Here is a 27,367-nt window from a genome sequence, read left to right as displayed (position 1 = left end):
AATTAACAGGTGTGCCTTGTTAAAAGTTCATTTGTGGAATTTCTTACCTTCTTAATGCATTTGAGCAAATCAGTTGTGACAAGGTAGGGGTGGTATACAGAAGATAGCCCTATTTGGTAACAGACCAAGTCCATATTATGGCAAGAACAGCTCAAATAAGCAAAGCGAAACGACAGTCCATCATTATTTTAAGACATGAAGGTCAGTCAATACGGAACATTTCAAGAACTTTCAAAGTTTCTTCAAGTGCAGGCGCAAAAACCATCAAGTGCTATAATGAAACTGGCTCTTATGAGGACCGCCACAGGAAAGGAAGACCCAGAGTTACCTTTGCTGCAGAGGATAAGTTCATTAGAGCTACCAGCCTCAGAAATTGCATCCCAAATAAATGCTTCAGAGTAGAAGTAACAGACACATTTCAACATCAACTGTTCAGAGGAGACTGCGTGAATCAGGCCTTCATGGTCAAATTGCTGCAAAGAAACCACTACTAAAGGACACCAATAAAAAGAAGAGACTTGCTTGGGCCAAGAAACATGAGCAATGGACATTAGACTGGTGGAAATCTGTCCTTTGGTCTGATGAGTCCAAATTTGCGATTTTTGATTCAAACCGCTGTCTTTGTAAAACGCAGAGTAGGTTAACGGATGATCTCCGCATGTGTAGTTCCCACCGTGAAGCATGAAGGAGGTGGTGTGGGGGTGCTTTGCTGGTGACACTGTCAGTGATTTAGAATTCAAGGCACACTTAACCAGTATGGCTACCACAGCATTCTGCAGCGATACGCCATCCCATCTGGTTTGCGCTTAGTGGGACTCATTTGTTTTTCAACAGGACAATGACCCAAAACACCTCCAGGCTGTGTAAGGGCTATTTGACCAAAAAGGAGAGTGATGGAGTGCTGCATCAGATGACCTGGCCTCCACAATCACCCGACCTCAATCCAATTGAGATGGTTTGGGATGAGTTGGACAGCAGAGTGAAGGAAAAGCAGCCAACAAGTGCTCAGCATACGTGGGAACTCCTTCAAGACTGTTGGACAAGCATTCCAGGTTAAGCTGGTTGGAGAGAAGGCAAAGGGTTGCTACTTTGAAGAATCTAAAATATATTTGTTTAACACTTTTTTGGTTACTACATGATTCAATATGTGTTATTTCATAGTTTATGTCTTCACTATGACTCTACAATGTAGAAAATAGTAAAAATAAAGAAAAAGGTGTCCAAACTTTTGACTGGTACTGAATATACTGCAAATTGAAGTGATCACTATAGTCCGTTAGTATAAGCTCATTTACACTGTATTATTGCTACATATGCTTCAGGAGTTAATATTTCAACATGATTCATTCTGAACTAGTTAAAAGTGTGTGTTTATAGCCCTTCAAATATTGCAGACTTAAAAACAACTTAAAAACAAACTATGGTTGGGTTAAGGATGTCTACAGTCTCTGTGTTACATTAAAATCCAAATAAGAATGCAGAAAATAACTCAAGACTTACAACAAAACGTATAAAGACAGAAAATAAGCAGACGATCTGAACTTATCTAAAATGGGAGTGTGTGTGTGTGGTAGGAACTACATTATAATAAGTGATATTTTGACCCTTCTCAACAATTCATTTGACATCAACTGGTCATAAATGAATAAAACATTTTTTTTCTGTAAAGTACAATTTTGTGAACTGTTTTGGAAAATAATAAGAAATATCAAAGCTTGGATCTGTGTTGCTTACTCTAGCGTAGGCGTGTAGGACCAGTAAGGTGTGTAAAGGGCGGGGGGCATACCAGTGCTACTGTTCCACATTCAGTTTGTTATTAAATACTCAGTTCAATAAAAGTGCAACCGTCTTTACTGTGTGGCACTCCACACACACACCAGAGACCTCTTCTTCCACTGCTGCCTCTGCCACTCCTCTTCTCACAGACCTGCAGCAGCTTTCATTTCAGCCAGTGAGAACCTCTGGTCCCCATCTTTGTCGTAGCGTTCCAGGCTATGGGGGTCTGGCGTTGCTGTGTCAAAGAATTTCCTCAGGACTTGGTAAGACATTCCCTGAGAGGCGGGGTCGGTACCCGAGCGCTCAAAGAGCTCTTTGAGATCTATTGGAAGTAGAAGAGGTTTCAGGTAATTGTTAATTGATCACAAAATAAAATGCAATCTGACTTTTACAGCTGCATTTCTCCTTGTGCATGTATGCAGGATACTTTGTAAACAAGCACGTTTCCATCCACAGTTTTTATGTAAGTAAAGTCATGCAGTATAAAATTAAATGACAGGCATGATGGAAACAGGAAGTGTCAGTACAATGTCAAATGTCGAGAGACAATTTGTTCGTTCGACATGGTGGGATCTGTGTGTCGAAAAAATCATTATGCATCAATTGTCTTGGAAACTCCTTTATGTGCAAATATTGATATCATAAACCATGTTGAAGAAAACTTGGAGTCACAGGATGAAATACTACGTTGTACTACTACTACCGCATGAAACACATTAAGAGTTTATAGACAGATTCAATAAAATGAACTTCATGGTGGTTAAGTGATAAAATGCAATTGTGTTCGTTGTCCATAGCTTATGCCTGCCTATACCATAAAACCACTGCCAACATGGGGCACTCGGTTCACAACGTTGACATTGGCAAACCGCTCGCCCACACAACGCTGTCTGCCATCTGCCCAGTACAGTTGAAAACAGGATTAAAAACAGGATTAATCCAGTGGCCATCGAAGGTGAGCATTTTCCCACTTAAGTCAGTTACGACGGCGAACTCCAGTCAGGTCAAGACCCTTGTGAGGACGACGAGCACGCCTATGAGCTTCCCTGAGACGGATTCTGACAGTTTGTGCATAAGTTCCTCGGTTGTGCAAACCCAGTTTCATCAGCTGTCCGAGTGGCTGGTTTCAGACGATCCCACAGGTGAAGATGCGGGATGTGGAGGTCCTGGGCTGGCATGGTTACATATGGTCTGCGGCTGTGAGGCCGGTTGGAGGTACTGCCAAATTCTCTAAAACGACGTTGGAGGCGGCTTATGGTAGAGAAATTAATATTCAATTCTCTGGCAACAGCTCTAGTGAACATTCTTGCAGTCAGCATGCCAATTGCACTCTCCCTCAAAACTTGAGACATTTGTGACATTGTGTTGTGTGACAAAACTGCACGTTAGAGTGGCCTTTAATTCTCCCCAGCACAAGGTGCACCTGTGTAATGATAATGCTGTTTAATCAGCTTGTTAATATGCCACACTGGTAATGTGGATAATCTTGTACTTTTCACACCATACATTTTCCTTAACACCCAAAAGTACTCATTTCATTTTGAATGCTTAGCAGGATAGGAAAATGCAACTTACACACTCAAGAGAACATACCTGGTCATCCCTACTACCGCTGATCTATCGGACTCACTAAACACATACTTTGTAAATTATGCGTTGGAATGTGCCCCTGGCTAAAAAAACAACATGCCGTCTGGTTTTCTTAATATAAGGAAATTGAAATGATTTATATCTTTAATTTGGACACTTAAGTATATTTAAAACCAAATACTTTAAGACTTTTACTCAAGTAGTATTTTACTGGGTGACTTTCACTTGAGTCTTTTTCTATTAAAAATCCATAGCAGTCTAAGCCCTGTCTAATCCAGGGGAGAGGGGTTCTACTAATGAGCTATATGGAATTGTATTATGAAGGTCATAACAAGGATCATTTTGCGATTTGATTTAGAATTTAATAATATGAAGAAAAAAAAAAACAATGTTGGCCTTACATACTGTTTTTTGAATTTTAAAATATAAAACCCAAAACATTTTCCATTAGCCCATACAAACACATAGAACAACAGATAGCCCCCCACCCAAAAAATCAAAAGGATGTTTATTCTGAAGTGTCTGAGAGATGCACATTTTGGGGAATATTCAGAGGTGGAAACTTTCCATGGGAATTAATGGAAATATATGCAAATTATTTATTAATACATTTAAATGTAGAATTTTTTTGCATTGGATATACTTATATCATATGGAGAACGAAACATGAAACATTTACCTTATTATAATTATGTCTAATTGCAAATGATTAAAACCTTCCAATAGAAATAAAAAAACAATTTAGTTACAAATTGAACTTTAATTAAACGAGTAGTCTCTTCACATGGGATGATTTCACTGAACAACAAAAGGGAATATTGAATGATCCCCAATGATCCATCGCATCTCCTAAAAACGTTTTCAACATACATCTGTAAAATGATAGTCTAGAAACTAAAGCTTTGGTTGTCTTCCTCTCAGGCTTCCATGTCTTCTGCCTGGACCTCCTCAATGTCCACCTCTTGAACATAAGACTCTGAGGCTTCATCTTCACTGTGACCTTCCAACCCTGTTGAGGATGGCATGCTGTCAGCCTCAAAATCTCTAATTTGGCCACCAATTTTTCAACCCTTTTATTGGTCAGCCTGTTGCATGCGTGTTCCCAAACAAGGACCAGTTGCACTCTGAGGTGGCTGATGTTGGTGGGATTTGGAGGATGATGAGGCAACAGGGGAAAGAGCCTCAGATCCACAAAGACCCTTCCACCGGGTGGCTGATGAGATATGTTGGCACGACTGCCATATTGCATCTCCATCCCAAAGCCCTTGCTTGGAAGTGTACTTCGCCAGACTGCCAAGAAAATGGCGAGACACGGTAGTGATGACACCATAGGCCTTGTTGATCTCTGCACCAGACAGGATGCTCTTGCCAGCATACTTGGGGTCCAACAAGTACGCTGTGGTGTGTATGGGCTTCAGGCAGAAGTCTTCACGCATTTTGATGTATTTCAGAACTGCAGTTTCCTCTGCTTGGAGCAACAGTGAAGTGGGCAGGGCAGTATGGATTTCTTCTCTTACATCTGCAAGCAGAGTCTGAACATCAGACAGGATGGCATTGTCTCCCTCAAGCCGTGCAATGGCTACTGCTATAGGTTTCAGGCTGCTTACCACTCTCTCCCAAAATACATCATCCAGGAGGATCTCGGCAGACTGTGATATGGCCATTTCTTGGAGAGACTCCTTCCTCTCCAGGAGACTGTCAAACATGATGACAACACCACCCCAACGAGTGTTGTTGGGCAGCTGCAATGTAGTGCTCTTATTCTTCTCACTTTGCTTGGCGAGGAAGACTATTGCTATAACTTGATGACCCTTCACATACCTAACCATTTCCTTGGCTCTCTTGTAGATTGTATCCATTGTTTTCAGTGCCATGATGTCCTTGAGGAGCAGATTCAATGCATGAGCAGCACAGCCAATGGGTGTGATGTGACAGTAGGACTCCTCCACTTTAGACCAAGCAGTCCTCATGTTCGCCAGTGCAAACTTTCCATGGGAATTAATGGAAATATATGCAAATTATTTATTAATACATTTAAATGTAGTGGTCCAAGGTCATTGATGACTGCCTTCAGCTCATCTGCAATGTAGAGACCAGTGTATCTGTTGTCCATTGTGTCTGTGCTCTTGTAGAATACTGGTTGAGGGGTGGAGATGATGTAGTTAATTATTACTTGCCCACAACCATTCGACCACCCATCAGAGATGATTGCAATATAATCTGCTTTCTCGATGATTTGCTTGACCTTCACTTGAACTCTGTTGAACTCTGCATCCAGCAAATGAGTAGATAAAGTATGTCTGGTTGGAGGGGTGTATGCTGGGCGAAGAACATTCAGAAATCTCTTCCAATATACATTGCCTGTGAGCATCTGAGGTGAACCAGTTGCATACACAGCTCGAGCAAGACATTCATCAGCATCGAGTCAAAAAAACTTGATTCCAAGGAGGACCATGAGCTGTTGCTATCGATAAGGTGTCTGATTCATCATTTTCACCTCGAATAGAAGTAGAGGGAATCTTTGTCAGAGGTTGCTTGTTGTGAGTGCTGAGGGAACTTTATGCACTTGGCCAGATGATTCTGCATCTTTGTTGCATTCTTCACATACGATTCGGCACAGTATTTGCAAATGTACACAACTTTTCCTTCTACATTAGCTGCAGTGAAATGTCTCCACACATCAGATAGCTTGGTCGCAAATGGACAATGACCCCAAATACACCTCCAAAGTTGTGGCAAAATGGCTTAAGGACAACAAAGTCAAGGTATTGGAGTGGCCATCACAAAGCCCTGACCTCAATCCTATAGAAGATTTGTGGGCAGAACTGAAAAAGCTTGCGCGAGCAAGGAGGCTTACAAACCTGACTCAGTTACACCAGCTCTGTCAGGAGGAATGGGCCAAAATTCACCCAACTTTATGTGGGGAGCTTGTGGAAGGCTACCCGAAACGTTTGACTCAAGTTAAACAATTTAAAGGCAATGCTACCAAATACTAATTGAGTGTATGTAAACGTCTGACCCACTGGGAATGTGATGAAAGAAATAAAAGCTGAAATAAATCACTCTACTATTATTCTGATATTTCACATTCTTAAAATAAAGTGGTGATCCTAACTGACCTAATACAGGGTATTTTTACTAGGATTAAATGTCAGGAATTATTAAAAACCGAGTTTAAATGTATTTGGCTAAGGTGTATTTAAACTTCCAACTTCAACTGTACTTGACGGAAGAGTGCACTGCACATGTAATGGAAGAATGCATGAGGAGGGTTGCAATTCCATTGAATTAGGGATAGTTTAACCAAAAAATGCCACAAAACCTAGAATTGCCTTGTGTATCCCACAAAAAAAGGTTCACTGTTATAATCTAACTTGTGATGAATTTAAGCAAAATTCCCCAAATTTCCGGGCTTAACATCACATGGAAATTTACCGGAAAGTTTCCAACACGTTGCAACCCTAATAGTGCACTCGGAAAGTATTCAGACCCCTTGACTTTTTCCACGTTTTATTACATTACAGCCTTATTCTAAAATGGATTCAATATTTTTTCCACCCTCATCAATCTACACACATAATGACAAAGCGACGATTCTGTGCTTCCAACTTTGTGGCAACAATTTGGGGAAGGCTCTTTCCTGTTTCAGCATGAAATGCCCCCACTCATAAAGAGAGGTCCATACAGAAATGGTTTGTTGAGATCGGTGTGGAAGAACTTGACTGGCCTGCACAGAGCACAGAAGCTATTGCTTCGTCACCTTTCACATCAGATGTGGAAGTGCAACATTGGTGGATGCAGTGGATTGAGACGCATCCAGTTGTTGGGTTCTGAGAATATGAAAATATACTTATTCAGGTAACTGATGGAGTGCTGAGGTTTAGAGGGTCTACACCAGAAGATAATGGTTATTGGAGGAAGGTATATAGTGTGCGCAACTAAGCTTGGAATGTGTTGAGTGCAGGGAAGCGATTATGTGTGACAGGAGAGAGAGCCATGGATTGGTGATCAAACCAAATTTTATTGGTCACATACACATGGTTAGCAGATGTTAATGCGAGTGTAGCGAAATGCTTGTGCTTCTAGTTCCGACCATGCAGTAACATCTAACACGTAATCTAACAATTTCACAACAACTACCTTTTACACACAAGTGTAAAGGAATGAATAAGAATATGTACATATACATATATGGATGAGCGATGGCCGAACGGCATAGACAAGATGCAGTAGATGGTATAGAGTAAAGTACACTGCTCAAAAAAATAAAGGGAACACTTAAACAACACAATGTAACTCCAAGTCAATCACACTTCTGTGAAATCAAACTGTCCACTTAGGAAGCAACACTGATTGACAATAAATTTCACATGCTGTTGTGCAAATGGAATAGACAACAGGTGGAAATTATAGGCAATAAGCAAGACACCCCCAATAAAGGAGTGGTTCAGCAGGTGGTGACCACAGACCACTTCTCAGTTCCTATGCTTCCTGGCTGATGTTTTGGTCACTTTTGAATGCTGGCGGTGCTTTCACTCTAGTGGTAGCATGAGACGGAGTCTACAACCCACACAAGTGGCTCAGGTAGTGCAGCTCATCCAGGATGGCACATCAATGCAAGCTGTGGCAAGAAGGTTTGCTGTGTCTGTCAGCGTAGTCTACAGAGCATGGAGGCGCTACCAGGAGACAGGCCAGTACATCAGGAGACATGGAGGAGGCCGTAGGAGGGGAACAACCCAGCAGCAGGACCGCTACCTCCACCTTTGTGCAAGGAGGAGCACTGCCAGAGCCCTGCAAAATGACCTCCAGCAGGCCACAAATGTGCATGTGTCTGCTCAAACGGTCAGAAACAGCCTCCATGAGGGTGGTATGAGGGCCCGACGTCCACAGGTGGGGGTTGTGCTTACAGCCCAACACCGTGCAGGACGTTTGGCATTTGCCAGAGAACACCAAGATTGGCAAATTCGCCACTGGCGCCCTGTGCTCTTCACAGATGAAAGCAGGTTCACACTGAGCACGTGACAGTCGTGACAGAGTCTGGAGACGCCGTGGAGAACGTTCTGCTGCCTGCAACATCCTCCAGCATGACCGGTTTGGCGGTGGGTCAGTCATGGTGTGGGGTGGCATTTCTTTGGGGGGCCGCGCAGCCCTCCATGTGCTTGCCAGAGGTAGCCTGACTGCCATTAGGTACCGAGATGAGATCCTCAGACCCCTTGTGAGACCATATGCTGGTGCGGTTGGCCCTGGGTTCCTCCTAATGCAAGACAATGCTAGACCTCATGTGGCTGGAGTGTGTCAGTAGTTCCTGCAAGAGGAAGGCATTGATGCTATGGACTGGCCCGCCCGTTCCCCAGACCTGAATCCAATTGAGCACATCTGGGACATCATGTCTCACTCCATCCACCAACGCCACGTTGCACCACAGACTGTCCAGGAGTTGGCGGATGCTTTAGTCCAGGTCTGGGAGGAGATCCCTCAGGAGACCATCCGCCACCTCATCAGGAGCATGCCCAGGCGTTGTAGGGAGGTCATACAGGCACGTGGAGGCCACACACTACTGAGCCTCATTTTGACTTGTTTTAAGGACATTGCATCAAAGTTGGATCAGCCTGTAGTGTGGTTTTCCACTTTAATTTTGAGTGTGACTCCAAATCCAGACCTCCATGGGTTGATAAATTGGATTTCCATTGATTATTTTTGTGTGATTTTGTTGTCAGCACATTCAACTATGTAAAGAAAAAAGTATTTAATAAGATTATTTATTTCATTCAGATCTAGGATGTGTTGTTTAAGTGTTCCCTTTATTTTTTTGAGCAGTGTATATACACATATGAGATGAGTAATGTAGGGTATGTAAACATTATATTAAGTGCCATTGTTTAAAGTGACTAGTGATACATTTATTACATCCAATTTTGTATTATTAAAGTGGCTAGAGATTTGAGTCAGTATGTTGGCAGCAGCCACTCAATGTTAGTGATGGCTGTTTAACAGTCTGATGGCCTTGAGATAGCTGTTTTTCAGTCTCTCGGTCCCAGCTTTGATGCACCTGTACTGACCTCGCCTTCTGGATGATAGCGGGGTGAACAGGCAGTGGCTCGGGTGGTTGTTGTCCTTGATGATCTTTTTGGCCTTCTTGTGACATCGGGTGTTGTAGGTGTCCTGGAGGGCAGGTAGTTTGCCCCCGGTGATGTGTTGTGCAGACCTCACTACCCTCTGGCGAGCCTTACGCTTGTGGGCGGAGCAGTTGCCGTACCATGCGGTGATACAGCCCGACAGGATGCTCTCGATTGTGCATCTGTAAAAGTTTGAGAGTGTTTTTGGTGACAAGCCAAATTTCTTCAGCCTCCTGAGATTGAAGAGGCGCTGTTGCACCTTCTTCACCACACTGTCTGTGTGAATGGACCATTTCAGTTTATCCGTGATGTGTACGCCGAGGAACTTAAAAACTTGCCACCTTCTCCACTACTGTCCCGTCGATGTGGATAGGGGGGTGCTCCCTCTGCTGTTTCCTGAAGTCCACGATCATCTCCTTTGTTTTGTTGATGTTGAGTGTGAGATAATTTTTCTGACACCACACTCCGAGGGCCCTCACCTCCTCCCTGTATGCCGTCTCGTCATTGTTGGTAATCAAGCCTACCACTGTAGTGTCGTCTGCAAACTTGATGATTGAGTTGGAGGCGTGCATTGCCACGCAGTCATGGGTGAACAGGGAGTACAGGAGAGGGCTGAGAACGCACCCTTGTGGGGGCCATGTGTTGAGGATCAGCTGGGTGGAGATGTTTCCTACCCTCATCACCCTGGGGGCGTCCCGTCAGAAAGTCCAGGACCCAGTTGCACAGGGCGGGGGTCGAGACCCAGAATCTCAAGCTTAATGACAAGTTTGGAGGGTACAATGGTGTTAAATGCTGAGCCGAAGTCAATGAACAGCATTCTTACATAAGTATTCCTCTTGTCCAGATGGGTTAGGGCAGTGTGATTGCGTCGTCTGTGGACCTATTGGAGTGGGCCTAGGGTGTCAGGTAGGGTGGAGGTGATATGATCCTTGACCAGTCTCTTAAAGCACTTCATGATGACGGAAGTGAGTGCTACGGGGCGATAGTCGTTTAGCTCAATTACCTTAGCTTTCTTGGGAAAAGGAACAATGGTGGTCCTCTTGAAGCATGTGGAAACAGCAGACTGGGACAGGGATTGATTGAATATGTCCGTAAACACATCAGCCAGCTGGCCTGCGCATGCTCTGACGACACGGCTAGGGATGTCGTCTGGGCCAGCAGCCTCGCGAGGGTCAACACGTTTAAATGTTTTACTCACGTTGGCTGCGGTGGAGAGCCCACAGGTTTTGGTAGTGGGCCGTGTCGGTGGCACTGTATTGTCCTCAAAGCGAGTAAAGAAGTTGTTTAGTTTGTCTGGGAGCAAGACATCGGGGTCCGCAACGGGGCTGGTTTTCTTTTTGTAGTCCGTGATTGACTGTAGACCCTGCAAAATACCTCTCGTGTCTGAGCCATTGAATTGCAACTCCACTTTGTCTCTATACTGACGCTTAGCTTGTTTGATTGCCTTGCGGAGGGAATAGCTACACTTTGTATTCGGTCATGTTTCCGGTCACCTTGCCCTGATTAAAAGCAGTGGTTCACGCTTTCAGTTTTGCACGAATGCTGCCATCAATCCACGGTTTCTGGTTGGGGAAGGTTTTAATAGTCACCGTGGGTACAACATCACTTGCTAATAAACTCGCTCACCAAATCAGCGTATACATCAATGTTGTTGTTCGACGCTATCCGGAACATATCCCAGTCCACGTGATCAAAGCAATCTTTAAGCGTGGAATCAGATTGTTCAACGCTGGTCCGACCAGACCTGAGCACGTGCGTTTCCTGTTTAAGTTTCTGTCTATAGGCTGGGAACAACAAAATGGAGTCGTGGTCAGATTTGCCAAAAGGAGGGCAAGGGAGGGCTTTGTATGCGTCACGGAAGTTAAAGTAACAATGATCCAGAATTTTGCCAGCCCGGGTCGTGCATTCGATATGCTGATGGAGGGGGGGGTTGAGGTCAGGTCACCTTAAGGGAGAAATAAAAGTTTATGGCCCATATCACTAGTGTCCCGCCTAGCAGTAAAGAACGATGTTTGTTCAGATGTGTAGGAGGAGACTCAGCATGAAAGGAACGGTTAAATATCCGTGCTTGTGTGAAAATGTTTTTGTCTAATGCAGCTGTGTTGATCCTCTGGGAAGAATTAAACTTGGTTAAGCTTTCAAAGTGTCCTTCGAGTTTTTTAGAGCTTAACATAGTAAAAAAAATAAAAATAAACAGATCTCTATCTTAAACTGACAGATTTTTATGGGGATTTAAAAAAAAAAAATCTAATTATACTTCCGTGGGGGCGCGGACATCGACTCAGGGGGTTAAGGTATGTTTACTTTTACTCAAGTACAGCGGTGAAAGTAGATCTCATTTTTTACCGGTACGGGACACCCAAGTGCGCGTACACTTTTTTAATACTACAAAAATGACTGGGTAGCCTACTCTGCCAACATTGAAAAAAAAAAAAAAAAATGATCCATATAATCGGCCTACGAAAAGGGGAGACACAAATACAATATAACGTCCATCTAACCTGGAGGAAATGATTGTCCAAAAACAAACAAAAGTGGCACTGACACAATGATAAAGACAGTGAATATGCACACTCACCGGTAATATGGCTAATGTCCTCCGCATGCCAATAAGATGTTCGCTCAATTAAGTTACACATTTTGTTAACTAAAAGACAGATTGGAGTCTTTTCATTGTCATCTCTTTACAGCAATAGCCATTTGCTTTCCAAACAGTTTTTCCGCGATGGTATTTTTAAATATTGCTATATGCCTGGCTGGATTGCTCTGCTTTTCACTGACAGTCGCAACTCAACAATATATTTGGTATTTGCAGTGAGCCCTGCACAAAATGCAGGCCCTTCCAACTGTAGGCCATGCGATTTAAAACAATCCACAGCTTTGTTGTTGTTGTTGTAAGAAGCTAATGATCCTCTCTGCTCAAATCCTGTTTTTACTGGTGTAGTAGCCTATTTTGAGTGATTTTATTTATTTCTGTATAGACAGGAGTAAGCTAATTTTGGCAATTTAATTCTATTTACTTTAGGGAAAGCTTAGCTTCCCCTAGCCTTATGGACACCCCGCCTATACCTTTTAATGTGGCGTAAACACAACCAGTCATGTTTTCATCTAATTGTCAAACAATCACTTAAAGGTACTCCTGTAGGCTACATTCTGCGATTGTCATTAGGCCTACACTTGTAACATGAATTGATGCATCCATTGTTGTCCACGCACGCCTCGGTCTTGGCCCCTCATCTCCGACTTGACAAAATGTAAGTGTTCTCCTCGAACCACAACTCAATTTACAGGGTATACCACACGGTTTCCAGTTAATTCGCATGCGGCTGACATACAGTAATGTTAAATAAGGGTGTAATAGCCTATAGTTTTTTGGGCATGTTATATTAATTGTGATAGGCTCATGTTTTACCGGTACAGTGTACCCCCACTATTTATTTTGCCATGACGCCATACCGGACCGACTTACATTCACCCCTGCTCAACTATGACAATTGGGTACTTTTTCCACCACTGCGTATGACTAAGATTGTGATGTATGATCACAGATATTAAACTTCATAACTAAAAACGTATCCAATACCTTTAAGAGAGCTGACTCCAGGGAATGACACAGTCTTTGGGCTTTCTGTTCCAGACTCTCTCTTGGTGCGGTTTGGAGTCAAAAACCACGGACGTTTCGTTGGCTTTGAACCTGTGGATTTTTCTGGAGAAAGAACAGGCCAAAGTCATCCAAAAGGTAACATTGTACATCACTGTACTTATTTTTTTATGAAAATGTAATAGACAATTAAGCTTTCTTGTCTTACTTATACCATGTGTAGCTTCTGAAGTTGCTGCTTTAAGTCCATCTGCATTGGTGTCCCTCTCTGTGACCAGGTCCTTTACTGGTTCTGTTGCATCTCCACTGACAGGAAATGGTTCAACTACCTCCACCAGGTCCTTAGAGGTTGAAATGTAAATTTTGTTTTATATACAGTACATTCAGAAAGTATTCAAACCCCTTCCCTTTTTCCACATTTTGTTACGTTACAGCCATATTCTAAAATTGATTGAATACATTTTTCTTCCTCATCAATCTACACACAATACCCCATAATGACAAAGAGAAAACATGTTATTAGAAATGTTTGCAAATGTATTAAAAAGTAAAAAACTGAAATACCTTATTTACATAAGTATTCAGACCCTTCCCTATGAGACTTGAGCTCAGGTGCATCCTGTTTCCATTGATCATCCCTGAAATTGTTCTACAACTTGGAGTCCACCTGTGGTAAATTCAATTGATTGGATATGATTTGGAAAGGCGCACATCTGTCTAGATAAGGTCCCAGAGTTGACAGTGAAATGGAGAACCAATATTAAACTCTTTGGCCGGAATGCCAAACGTCACATCTGGAGGAAACCTGGCATCATCCCTACGGTGAGGCATGGTGGTGGCAGCATCATGTTGTGGGGAAGTTTTTCAGCGGCAGGGACTGGGAGACTAGTCAAGATCGAGGGAAAGATGAGCGGAGCAAAGTACAGATAGATCCTTAATGAAAACCTGCTCCAGAACGCTCAGGACCTCAGACTGGGGCGAAGGTTCAACTTCCAACGGGACGACCCTAAGCACACAGCCAAAACAATGCAGGAGACCTGAAAATAGCTGTGCAGCGACGCTCCCAATCCAATTTCACAGCGCTTGAGAGGATCTACAGAGAAGAATGAGAGAAACTCCCCAAATACAGGTGTGCCAAGCTTGTAGCGTCATACCCAAGAAGACTCCAGGCTGTAATCGCTGCAAAGATGCTTCAACAAAGTACTGAGTAAAGGGTCTGAATACTTTTTGTTTAAATTTTTTATTTTTTTTTGCTTTGTCATAATGGGGTATTGAGTGTAGATTGATGAGGGGAAAAAAAACAATTGAATTCATTTTAGAATAAGGCTGTAACGTAACAAAATGTGGAAAGTCTAGGGGTCTGAATACTTTCCGAATGCACAGTAGATAATCTTTTTTACATTCAAGTGATCATAGCATAATTGATGGTATTGTGATACATGCGAGCACACCTACAAATCATGAACGCCCCAATTTGAAATGCATCTCAACTCCAGTGCAGTAAGAACAGTACTTCTTATCTGGGCAAAAAGCCACTGCGTGGCAAGCAGCTCTTTCTACAGCTCATTCTGAATCTGTATTTTATCGGTCTGTGTGCCATAACAGGACTATGTAATCTGAACCATCTGTAACAGGAATTTCAAGGTGAACCAAAAGGAGAGCAATCATTGATAAATTCAATCAGAAATAAATCCGGTTTATTCCAAGTTGCAGAGAGACACCTCCAGAACAGAACAAGAAAAAATGTCTAACGAGCCTCTTGGAGACAGGCCATTTACATTCTAATCAGAAAGTGACAAATGTTCTCTAAACCTCAGCCTGAGAAGCTTGAACCATGTACAAAGTCAAAACAAAAGACAATGACTTTGCCAGCTGCCACAAACGATATGGGGCGATTCCACGGCAGGAAGGCCCAAAAATATTTTCCGCCTCTCAGATTGTTGTGGCAAGTCTCACATTGGGAAGAAGGCTATTTGATATGCTTTTTACATTTGTATCACAAACCATATGAGAAAATCATGATGAAAGTGGCCATTTTAGGCCCCTTTTAGACCTATACATGCCTTCTGTAAGACCCTATGATCCGTGAACCATACATGATACAGACATCGTGGTGTCATTATACTCCTTATAGGTGTGCTCTAAAATATGGAGCATGTTTCGATTCTGAAATACAATTTTTCACAAATGTATTTTACATTAGTAAAAATGTGTATGAATATCTCAAAAGTACCCTTTATGATTTTGTAAATTTTTAGACATGTACTTTAAACAATACTCTACAAGTACATCAAATTATCAGAGTGGGTACTCTGTTACAGTACTTCTGAAGTCATGATACATTTTATGAGCACCACCACAGTGAATGGGAAAATGGATTCAAAGAGAACTCCTTCTACTGGTGATTTGTTGATGACCTATAAATATACATTTCTATGGTGTAGAGTTTCTTTCCAAAACGCAATATATCCATGTTAAGAAATTTTTATTGTTTAAAGAAATGAAAGAGATTGGTGTGTTTTTTCACTATCGAATCATGGCATGGGGTTGTGTATTTGTTTGAAATCTATCATTGATGGTTTCATTTCAGAGACAAATAAAAAAAAATTGCAAAACGCTATATATAGCCACCTCACTTTCAGAGAAATAAGTAGTACTGCTAGGTTTTACACAGTCAAATGTAACAACTACATTTTTAATAAAGCACTGTACAAATGATACATTTGACATCAATATTATTATAAATGTTGTATTATTATCATCATCGTCATCATCATTACAGTAGGACATTTTAATAATTTAACAGATGCTCTTATCCAGAGGGACTTAGTTTGTGCATTCATCATAAGATAGCTAGCTGAGACAACTAAATATCACAGTCAAATATACAAATATTCCATTCCAGCTAAACAATGGATATATAGCGTTTTGCAAAAGAACATTATAACACACAATCTATGAATGAAATATCTGAAAACAGTAATATTTTACACATAAATGAAGATACCCATAAATAATCATTTCTGGTAAAAAAGAACAAAAAGGTGAAAAATGGGTGGATATAGCGTTTTAGAAATAAACTCGTCATGTATAAAATGGATCACATCTTCAAAAGTAGCAGAGCACCCACTCTGGAAATGTGACACGTTGAGAGAGTACTATAATGTTCTAAACGACACATCTAAAAAAATAAGATCAACCAAAAAGGGTACTTTTGAGTTATTCATATAAATATTTTTAATGTTGAATACATTTTGAAGTCTTAAATTACTGAATATTTATTCATTGTAAATATTCCCATTACACCATCAATGCCATTACTCACACTGTGTGGTGTTGTCTGGGGAGAGCCCTGCTCCATGGAAGACACCCTCTGAGTGAGGTGGGACACAGCGGTTTGGAGATTCTGGATCTGGTCACCAGTCCAGGAGTGGTACAGCCCTTGGGTCTTGTTAACCTCGCTCACAACCTCTCTCAGGTGAGTTACATCCTGTAAGAATACCACACAAACAAACAAATATATATTATTTCTTAATCTGATTGATGGACATATGTGTTAAAAATGAATTTTTGATATGTAAGAAACTGAATATAAAATGTAAAAGAAACTTAATATAATAATATAAAATCATATTAAATGAACCACGCTCTATTTTATCCCAACAAAGTACTTTTGTGTGAGAAAATGAATCCATGAGAAGAATACTCAGTATTCTACACTTCATGAATGGAATGCTTTGAAAGGGTAAGAGAATGGAGTTGATCAACAGTAAGAGTAGTGTACCAGTACCTGGTTTTGAGCTAATGTTGATGAGCGGTTGCTTGTTTCTTTTTCAACTGAGGCTGTCGATTTCACATTTGGTTCTTTAGCCTCGGCATCCTATTTTGCCCACAGAGAATAAAATAGCAAGTCTTTAGTTGATCTGACAGAAACTGACCCAGATGCACTTTGCAGGCTGGCCTATTTTATATGCCAAAACAGGGATCAGCACTTGTGCGGATACTGTTAGATTGTTTCATGTAATGTGGATGGCGCACGCACACACAGATAATCCCATCCATGTTACACATTGAACATGGGGCCCCATGTTTATTTCACGTATAATCTGCTACAACATTCAAAAGGTGCACAACAAATCAGTGGGGAGAGTTGCTAGTTCTGGCAGCTATAACAAAAACAACTAAAAACTGTAGCTAGTTCAATGATAGATTAGTGTACTGACCTGTTACTTCTTTCTACTGGTCTAGATGTTGTATAATCTGTCATCTAGTTCATTCTGCAGCTCATGCATTTGGACACTGGTACCGCTAACTGGCTCGGACGAACTAAAAGCAGGCATAGGTTCAAGCTGAAAAGAGTGATGTGTAAAGGAAGCTAGTATTTTTATGTTCTTTACCATGGTCTTCTTTAGGTCGTCTGTTTCTTTCTTGTGGTCCTCAAGGGCCGTCTGCATTGTCTTGACATCATGCTGCACACTGGTTAAAGTGCTGCCGATTGTAGCCACACTCTGCAAATTAAAACATTTAAGCCTTACTTTCCAGATGCATAAACATTTTTTAATAGCAATATGACAACCCAATAGACCGTGGGTGAATACCGGACAATATTTATGGGAATAATTGCAAACAAACATGGCAAATACTTCTGAATATACAGTTGAAGTCGGAAGTTCACATACACCTTAGCCAAATACATTTAAACTCAGTTTTTCACAATTCCTGACATTTAATCCTAGTAAAAATTCCCTGTCTTGGGTCAGTTAGGATCACCACTTTATTTTAAGAATGTGAAATGTCAGAATAATAGTAGAGAGAATGTTTTATTTCTTTCATCACATTCCCAGTGGGTCAGAAGTTTACATACACTCAATTAGTATTTGGTAGCATTGCCTTTAAATTGTTTAACTTGGGTCAAACGTTTCGGGTAGCCTTCCACAAGCTTCCCACAATAAGTTGGGTGAATTTTGGCCCATTCCTCCTGACAGAGCTGGTGTAACTGAGTCAGGTTTGTAGGCCTCCTTGCTCCCACACGCTTTTTCAGTTCTTCCCACACATTTTCTATAGGATTGAGGTCAGGGCTTTGTGATGGCCACTCCAATTCCTTGACTCTGTTGTCCTTAAGCCATTTTGCCACAACTTTGGAAGTATGCTTGGGGTCATTGTCCATTTGGAAGACCCATTTGCGACCAAGCTTTAACTTCCTGACTGATGTCTTGAGATGTTGCTTCAATATATCCACATAATGTTCCTCCCTCATAATGCCATCTATTTTGTGAAGTCCACCAGTCCCTCCTGCAGCAAAGTGCCGCCACCCCCGTGCTTCACGGTTGGGATGGTGTTCTTCGGCTTGTAAGCATCCCACTTTTTCCTTCAAATATAACGATGGTCATTATGGCCAAACAGTTCTATTTTTGTTTCATCAGACCAGAGGACATTTCTCCAAAAAGTACGATCTTTGTCCCCATGTGCAGTTGCAAACCGTAGTCTGGCTTTTTTTAATGGCGGTTTTAGAGCAGTGTCTTCTTCCTTGCTGAGCGGCCTTACAGGTTATGTTGATATATAGACTCGTTTTACTGTGGATATAGATACTTTTGTACCCGTTTCCTCCAGAATCTTCACAAGGTCCTTTGCTGTTGTTCTGGGATTGATTTGCAGTTCACACCAAAGTACGTTCATCTCTAGGAGACAGAATGCATCTCCTTCCTGAGCAGTATGACGGCTGCGTGGTCCCATGGGGTTTATACTTGCATACTATTGTTTGTACAGATGAACGTGGTACCTTCAGGCATTTGGAAATTGCTCCCAAGGATGAACCAGACTTGCGGAGGTCTACAATTTATTTTCTGAGGTCTTGGCTGATTTCTTTTCATTTTCCCATGATGTCAAGCAAAGGGGCACTGTTTGAAGGTAGGCCTTGAAATACATCAACAGGTACACCTCCAATTGACTCAAATGATGTCAATTTGCCTTTCAGAAGCTTCTAAAGCCATGACATCATTTTCTGGTATTTTCCAAGCTGTTTAAAGGCACAGTCAATTTAGTGTATGTAAAGTTTTGACCCATTGGAATTGTGATACGGTGAATTATAAGTGAAATAATCTGTTTGCAAACAATTGTTGGAAAAATTACTTGTGTCATGCACAAAGTAGATGTCCTAACCGACTTGCCAAAACTATAGTTTGTTAACAAGAAATTTGTGGAGTGGTTGAAAAACGAGTTTTAATGACTCCAACCTAAATGTATGTAAACTTCCGACTTCAACTGTACATATGAGAAACCTTACTCGTCTCTCTTTTGTGTCTCAATTATGCTTCATATGCTTCATATGCTTGCATTCTGTATATTTCACAGAAGTGATCAAGTTTAGATCTACCTTTTGGAGCTCTTCAAGTGTAGTTGGAAGGTTGATTAAGTCTGAGGCTGATTTGATGTTGGCCTTTAGATGGTTCACCGCAGTGTCCAGAAAACTGATCTAATGAGAGAGAAACATTCCAGAACACAGAACATTCAATTACACATGGCAAACAGACTTCCCTTTCACTCTACAATCCGAACCTTGATTTAACCTGCTATGGGGGTGACAGATGACAAAACAAGATAGTTCTACAGATAACATCACTTTCCCTTTAACACTTTACCTTTCTGTTAATCTCTGTAAGGTTGGACCACAGTTTGTTCAGACCCTTGTCTCCACTTTCAATATCCTCCAGCATTCTCTGCTTTGTCTTCAGATCTTCACTTAGTTTTAGTATTTCATGTGATGACACCTTCTGGCCGGATTCCACTGTAGAGAAAATATGCATAAAAAAAAGAAACATACAATGTACTAAAACTGTAGTCACTGAGCTGTATGATTGTAAAACTCAGCCATAAGCAATGGATGTGCAAAGGTTAGCCTACTACTTATTGCGAAGTAAAGTGGGATAGTGTGTACTATTGTGGCTGAATTCATGCTTGAACCTGAAGGCCTTTTCTAAAGATTGACATGGGACAAATGACAGGTTGCAGTGTTTGTCTGATGGCTTACTTGTATGCAGCTTTTCTTTGAGGGAGTCTAGATCTTCTTTCAGGGCAATCTGCATCCATATCAGTCCGGCACAAGCCGTAACACAGGCAGCCAGTATGATGAACAGGAACAAGGGATAGCAGACATTGCAGCACTTCACGTAACTTCTTCTATGTAGAATGAGAAAGTTTTTATTAATATTTTACATTCACAAGCTTTATGCATCATAGCTAAATAATGGACTAAAGGAGCCTAACGTTACTCCTTATAGTCCAAGGACCTTACACGTTCTGTTCAGAGGTGAATTGGCTCCATCAGCCAAAACAGCCAAAAACTCCATCTAAACATGAATGGATTCTCAATTCCGATACGGTTCTGGAAACATAAATCCCTCTACTTTCATATCACATCAAAATTATTTCACAAATGCAAAGTACACACTTACTGTACACTGTTTTAACACAGTGACAACATGCTTGTGGCGTCCGTCTTCCATTCGGAAACACAGATAGCTCATTAGCATAGTATATGCCGCAATTGTCAATGGAGCAGTCTGTCAACGCTATGTTGGGGGTGCCGCATTATGCCATGTCTACCAGATGCGCATGCGTTTTGCCCTATGTTGTTTTTTCCGGATGTCTAGCCCGCATTTTCCTGTACACGGAGTATATAATTTTCGCCCTGTTCGACCAAAGCTAATAATTAGAACAGATTAAAGTTATTCTCCCATCAAGCTACTGGTTTCATATACTGCAGGGCTACCAAAAGACTGGTCAATCAAATCTATTAATAAAGCCCTTCGTACATCAGCTGATGTCACAAAGTGCTGTACAGAAACCCAGCCTAATAGCCCAAACAGCAAGCAATGCAAGTATAGAACACGGTGGCTAGGAAAAACTCCCTAGAAAGGCCAGAACCTAGGAAGAAACCTAGAGAGGAACCAGGCTATGAGGGGTGGCCAGTCCTCTTCTGGCTGTGCGGAGATTATAACAGAAGATGGCCAAGATGTTCAAATGTTCATATATGACCAACAAGGTCATATAATAATAATAATAATAATAATAATAATAATAATCACAGTGGTTGTCGAGGTGTGCACAAGGGCACATTACAACAATTAATATAGTTTGTTTCTATTCTTCAGTCACCCATCTCTAGCAACATTGATAAATTGAACTGGTTGTTCCCATATAGATTACTGACTTCAAATCACTAGCTTGCTAAATTACGTATTCATTTTGCACGCCATTCGGTTGGCTGGTCTCATGAAAACTAGCCAACAGGGCTCACTAACCAAGTGTAGTAATGACGAATTGTCCTAGCGTCATTCTTAACAGACAAATTTACAGTCGGTCAGCTGGTATTTTCTCATCTCTACCTACACAAAAGTCATCATCATTTGGCCTCTGTATGGTGCCACCCCATTGGAACTTTTACGAACTTCCATTTGTACCACTGCATGGTAATGCAACTCACAACTTGAAAGTATTGAACGCTTGCGGTACACTGAACCCACCGCAGCCTAGTGAGGCATCCCTAACTTTGCGGACTGCTCCATTGACAACTCGTGCGTTGCTTCACCGTGTGGTGGTACTATCGGAAGTACACAGACAGACTCCAACTACTGTAGCTAGCTTGAAGCACATGAGCGTCAAGTAAGGAAAATGCTGGCTAGACATCCGGCAAAAGAAAACGCATATGGTGGACAACGGCATAGTCCACTCTGCCCTCCGTCTGTTTTCGTAAACAAGCGCTGTAACATGGTAACATAGAAATATGACCGCGTGGGAACCTTAACCCTATAAAAAGGTATATATCAATTTAGCCTTTTTAAAACATTTGTTTTATTATTTCACACTGATATGAAAAATAAGGTCCGGAAGTGATGCGTGTTAATGTTCAGGCCGAGCGTCAGGGCTCTTAACAAAACTTCCCCATACAGAAGAAGCCTTGTCCAATGACTTGTGTAATGTAAATGGAACAAAGAGTCATGATCAAGAGGGCTACATGCATCATTGATAGACCTATGTGACCCGTTTCAAGAAGCTAGGCGTCTGTGTTTTTTTGGGCAAAAATGCCTTCTGGAACATGTTAACTTTCATCTGCCTTAATATCAAACTTGTATGCCATCTGGTAATATGAATAAAACAGAATTACGAGCCTAGTTGGTTTAGCCACAGAAAAAGACAGGAACCTTCCTGCTAGCCATGATTGGCTGAGATAATGGATGGGCTTGGACATGCCGAGAGATGAGTTTGGATTGGTCTGCCACGTAGCACGCTTCTCTCTATAACATGAGCTGCTCAGCATGTGTAGATAATCCTTGCGAATGTGGCCTTTTTGAAAGATATAACGTTAGCCATGGAGAACTGCAAAAGTGTTGCTATGGATCAACTGCCCAGAATTTAGCAGGCGCTATCGACAAAGATCAGTGGGAAAACATTGTGATGGACTACTTTTTGCACACGGTCACTGTGAACCGGAGTGACTTGACACAACAGGCCAAACAAGCAGTTGCTAGTTACAAACCAAACGGAAAGACATTCTGCCATGGAGCGTTCATCCATGTATACGGGTAAGAGTCTAGCTACATTTCATATATTATTTGTTTCTAATTTTGTCAGAAAGTTGTTTTCATTGCAAGTTAAAGCGTAGTTTTAGAGCTTGCTGGCTCGCTAGCTAACGTTAAGTGTATGATCTGTGTAGTAATACTATTTGTATCTCAGTAAGCCATTTGCATTTCTAGTCATTGCCTAATGTTAGCTAGCTCGCTAACATTGAACTTAGCTAATCAACTAAAATCAGAATGTACATTAGTTTCATCTTTTTTCCCTACCCTTGCCACACTTATTAGATATTATGCGTATTGACAGCTTGATATCAAACGTCCTTGCCATGTGATTTATCATAGTAGCAGGAAGCAGATATCTAATTGATCAGACTCTAAACATGCAAGGAAAAGTGATCGGTGAAATTATGAAGCGAGTGGTACAGGACAAATACAGCTTCACTCTATCCAATCAGAGCAGCAGGATCAATGTACAGCCCGCCCTTCTCTTTGAAGACAGGCAAACTACACAGTTGCGTTTTGACCACGCACATGACTGACTCAATGACAGTACAGTTTGGTTTAGAAAGTCTGACTGACACGAGAAACATGCTTGCTGGCACCCACATTTTTTTTTTTTTATCATAGAAAATAAAAAAATATATACTTGGATCATAATCGTATCCAGAAAATTGTCCAAATCCGTTAAGATACTCGTTTTGTCTGACTACTCGGCACACCCCTAGTGTCTGGATAAGCATCATCTAATAATGATAGAAATTGTCCAGATAAAAATATTGTATTTTTGATATTGCTACTACGCAAATAACCATTTCACTGTACTGTTTCCACCTCTGTATCCTATGAATGTGACAAATAAACTTGTGAAGAACAACATGACCTGCACCAAAGTCAGATTAGGATATAGGACTAGATAAAGTGTATTTTTATCTGGAGTTTTTCCTCATTGTAGGCTACTACTTTCACCACTTTTAGTCTTGAAATCTTTGGTTGTTTATTACACTACCTTACTCACTCTATTTAGCACATGGGCTCACATGTGAATCCTTAAAGAGATGGGTGGGGCTAAGGCTTTAGAGGGTGTGAACTAGAAGTCGACCGATTATGACCAAAAAAAGCCGATACCAATTAACCGGACGATTTTTATATATATATGTAATAATGACAATTACAACAATACTGAATGAACACTTATTTTAACTTAATATAATACAGAAATAAAATCTATTTAGTCTCATAAATAATAACAACTCATTTTAAATTTACAATTTTTTTATTTCACCTTTATTTAACCAGGTAGGCTAGTAGAGAACAAGTTCTCATTTCCAACTGCGACCTGGCCAGGATAAAGCAAAGCAGTGTGACACGGACAACAGAGTTACACATAGAATAACATGGAATAAACAATAAACAAGCCAATAACACAATAAACAAGTCAATGACACAGTAGAAAAAAAGAAAGTCTATATATATACAGTGTGTGCAAAAGGCATGAGGAGATAAGGCAATAAATAGGCCATAGTAGCAAAGAATTACAATTAAGCAGATTAACACTGGAGTGATAAAAGAGCAGATGATGAGATGTGTGCAAAAGAGCAGAAAAGTAAATAAAAACAGTATGGGGATGAGGTAGTTAGATTAGGTGGGCTATTTACAAATGGACTATGTACAACTGCAGCGATCGGTTAGCTGCTCAGATAGCTGATGTTTAAAGTTGGTGAGGGAAATATAAGTCTCCAGCTTCAGCGATTTTTGCAATTCGTTCCAGTCACTGGCAGCAGAGAACTGGAAGGAAAGGCGGCCAAATGAGGTGTTGGCTTTGGGGATGATCAGTGAGATATACCTGCTGGAACATGTGCTACAGGTGGGTGTTGTTATCGTGACCAGTGAACTGAGATAAGGCGGAGCTTTACCTAGCATAGACTTATAGATGACCTGGAACCAGTGGGTCTGGCACGAATATGTAGCGAGGGCCAGCTGACAAGAGAATACAGGTCGCAGTGGTGGGTGGTATAAGGTGATTTGGTAACAAACGGATGGCACTGTGATAGACTGCATCCAGTTTGCTGAGTAGAGTATTGGAAACTATTTTGTAGATGACATCGCCAAAGTCGAGGATCGGTAGGATAGTCAGTTTTACTAGGGTAAGTTTGGCTGCGTGATTGAAGGTGGTTTTGTTGCGAAATAGAAAGCCGATTCTAGATTTGATTTTGGATTGGAGATGTTTAATATGAGTCTGGAAGGAGAGTTTACAGTTTAGCCAGACACCTAGGTACAATGACGGCCTACCCTGGCCAAACCCTAACTATTTTTTTTTGTGCCACCCAATCACGGCCGGTTGTGATATAGACTGGAATCAAACCAGGGTCTGTAGTGACGCCTCTTGCACCGAGATGCAGTGCCTTAGACCGCTGCGCCACGAGTAGGTGTACCAACACATTTAAGGGACATTTTCTCAAAAGTGGGGTTACAAGTTTATCAACTTTCACATTGTTCCTCAACTGCAGTGTATTATTATATATCGTGTTGTAGTTCTGAGTCTCTACTTTTATCATATGTAAAAAAATAAAATTAAAAAAAACTATTTAAAAAATGTTGCTACATAAGACGAATTGAGGCAGTCAGTCACATATTTGGAATTGACGTTGCGTCAGCGGGAAATACACAGGGGCTAAGTCGCTAGATCGATCACTTACTTTCCAAAAGCAGCGACAGTACCAAGGTTGCTGAATTCATCATCATCTGAGCTTGATTCGGATTCTGAGTCTAGTGGAGGCTCGGTTCTGAGGAGCCTGTGGCCGGACCCCTTTTTGGTTTTCTTCCTTTTACTGTCCCCAAGTCCGATCAATGCATCGAGTTCTTTCCTCTTCTTCATCCTCTTCTGTGGGGTCAGCGAACCCGCTGAGCCCGACTTAAAACCGACCAAATCCAACGTTTTATCCAGTTTGGTTGTTGTATAAAGTCCTCTAGGTAGCTAGTCTGTGCTACAGTTGATTATCTGATAAGGCTTGTTGTTAGCCAACTAGCTAGTCGCTTGGCTAACTAGCTACCTGGCTAACGTTAGCTAGCTAACGTCGTAATTTGAAACTACTACCATGAGCTACCAAGCATGTAGCTAAGCTTGTTACACAGCTAGCATGATATTTTGAAAGCTCGTTGTACTGGGTCAACGTCTAAAATAGTGAGCTAATAGCTAGCAGCTATTTTGACACTGGCCGCTCAACCCACCGCCCAAGGCACAACCAGAAGTTAAAATGGCGGTTTTGAGATAGCTACTGAGCGAAAGACGGTATACAGTGTAAGCTATACATCAAGTTACTTTTAGTAGCACTTCCAAGACAGTATACATCTAACCAAAATGGTTTAAATGTCTGTGCAGTCGTAAATGCATCTGACGCGCTAATAATGTTGTTTTGATGTTGAACATCTGACAGAGCCGCCCACACTGGCAGCTTCCTTGATTTTCTTCTTTGCTATCATTGTGTTCGCACATTTTGTTGTACATGCCGCCACCTACTGTGCCGGAGTGTGTGGTCAATCACGTTGCATTTTGTGATAACAAAAATAAAGGGGAAAGGAATAAATTGCACCACCAATTTACCCTACACCTATAGACCACCATTTAACCCTTGTGTGGTGTTCATGTTTTGTTATTCACCCAATGTTCGCGGGTCTGATGGACCCACAACATTATTGGGTTTTTAAAACAATACAGCCATAACAATTTACGTAAAAATATTTAATACTTAATACTTAGATGTTGACTTATATCAATTACAAGCAATATAGACAGCTTACATGGTTAATATTTGCCATTTACCTCTGCTAGATCACATTTATCAATAAAAGCGCTATTCGTTTGCTTTGATAAAATGTAATTTATGTAAACAAAAATCAATTATAATTAAAAATATATATTTCGCCTTTATTTAACCAGGTAGGCTAGTTGAGAACAAGTTCTCATTTGCAGCTGCGACCTGACCAAGATAAAGCAAAGCAGTTCGACACACAACAACACAGAGTTACACATGGAATAAACAAACATACAATCAATAATACAGTAGAAAAATCTATATACAGCATGTGCAAATGAGGTAGGATAAGAGAGGTAAGACAATAAATAGGCCATGGTGGCGAAGTAATTACAATATAGCAATTAAACACTGGAATGGTTGGATGTGCAGAGGATGAATGTGCAAGTAGAGATACTGGGGTGGAAAGGAGCAAGATAAATAAATAAATACAGTATGGGGATGAGGTAGATTGGATTGGCTATTTACAGATGAACTATGTACAGGTGCAGTGATCTGTGAGCTGCTCTGACAGCTGGTGCTTAAAGCTAGTGAGAGAGGTAAGAGCTTTAGTGATTTTTGCAGTTCGTTCCAGTAATTAGCAGCAGAGAACTGGAAGGAGAGGCGGCCAAAGGAAGAATTGGCTTTGGGGATGACCAGTGAGATATAGCGAGTGCTACGAGTTGGTGATGCTATGGTGACCAGTGAGCTGAGATAAGGCGAGGCTTTACCTAGCAGAGACTTCTAGATGATCTGGAGCCAGTGGGTTTGGCGACGAGCATGAAGCGAGGGCCAGCCAACGAGAGCATACAGGTCGCAGTGGTGGGTAGTATATGGAGCTTTGGTGACAAAACGGATGGTACTGTGATAGACTGCATCCAATTTGTTGAGTAGAGTGTTGGAGGCTATTTTGTAAAT

The 27,367-nt window shown here is 41.3% G+C and overlaps 1 protein-coding gene across 3 annotated transcripts; it reads right to left on the bottom strand.

The window, feature by feature from the left end:
* Positions 1-1,354: 1,354 nt before the first annotated feature.
* LOC106599764 (EF-hand calcium-binding domain-containing protein 14) lies at positions 1,355-26,125 on the bottom strand. Of its 3 annotated transcripts, none has more exons than XM_014191075.2 (10): positions 25,355-26,125; positions 20,111-20,259; positions 19,722-19,867; positions 19,457-19,555; positions 17,481-17,591; positions 16,874-16,963; positions 16,409-16,573; positions 13,292-13,424; positions 13,066-13,188; positions 1,355-2,098 (listed from the first exon to the last, which is right to left on the bottom strand). In XM_014191075.2, exons 1-10 carry the CDS (start codon positions 25,531-25,533, stop codon positions 1,920-1,922), a joined length of 1,374 nt encoding a protein of 457 aa, XP_014046550.2. In that variant the 5' UTR covers positions 25,534-26,125; the 3' UTR covers positions 1,355-1,919. The 3 variants fall into 3 exon arrangements, with proteins under 3 accessions (XP_014046550.2, XP_014046552.2, XP_014046551.2); XM_014191077.2 differs by having other exon boundaries at positions 13,298-13,424; XM_014191076.2 differs by having other exon boundaries at positions 20,111-20,256.
* Between the last annotated feature and the right edge of the window lie 1,242 nt (positions 26,126-27,367).

Source organism: Salmo salar, chromosome ssa03 (assembly GCF_905237065.1).
Source record: "Salmo salar chromosome ssa03, Ssal_v3.1, whole genome shotgun sequence".
In the NCBI taxonomy this organism is placed as follows: Eukaryota; Metazoa; Chordata; class Actinopteri; order Salmoniformes; family Salmonidae; genus Salmo; species Salmo salar.
This window is presented reverse-complemented; position numbering and strand designations above follow the sequence as displayed.

What these genes read in the sequence shown, in the direction of transcription:
- LOC106599764 (XM_014191075.2), bottom strand. Translation starts at nt 25,533, where the DNA reads ATGAAGAAGAGGAAAGAACTCGATGCATTGATCGGACTTGGGGACAGT. An exon ending in CACTTGAAGAGCTCCAAAAG is followed by an intron (nt 17,592 to 19,456) that starts GTAGATCTAAAC and finishes TTTAATTTGCAG; the next exon opens with AGTGTGGCTACAATCGGCAG. An exon ending in AGAAGCTACACATGGTATAA is followed by an intron (nt 13,189 to 13,291) that starts GTAAGACAAGAA and finishes TTCTTTCTCCAG; the next exon opens with AAAAATCCACAGGTTCAAAG.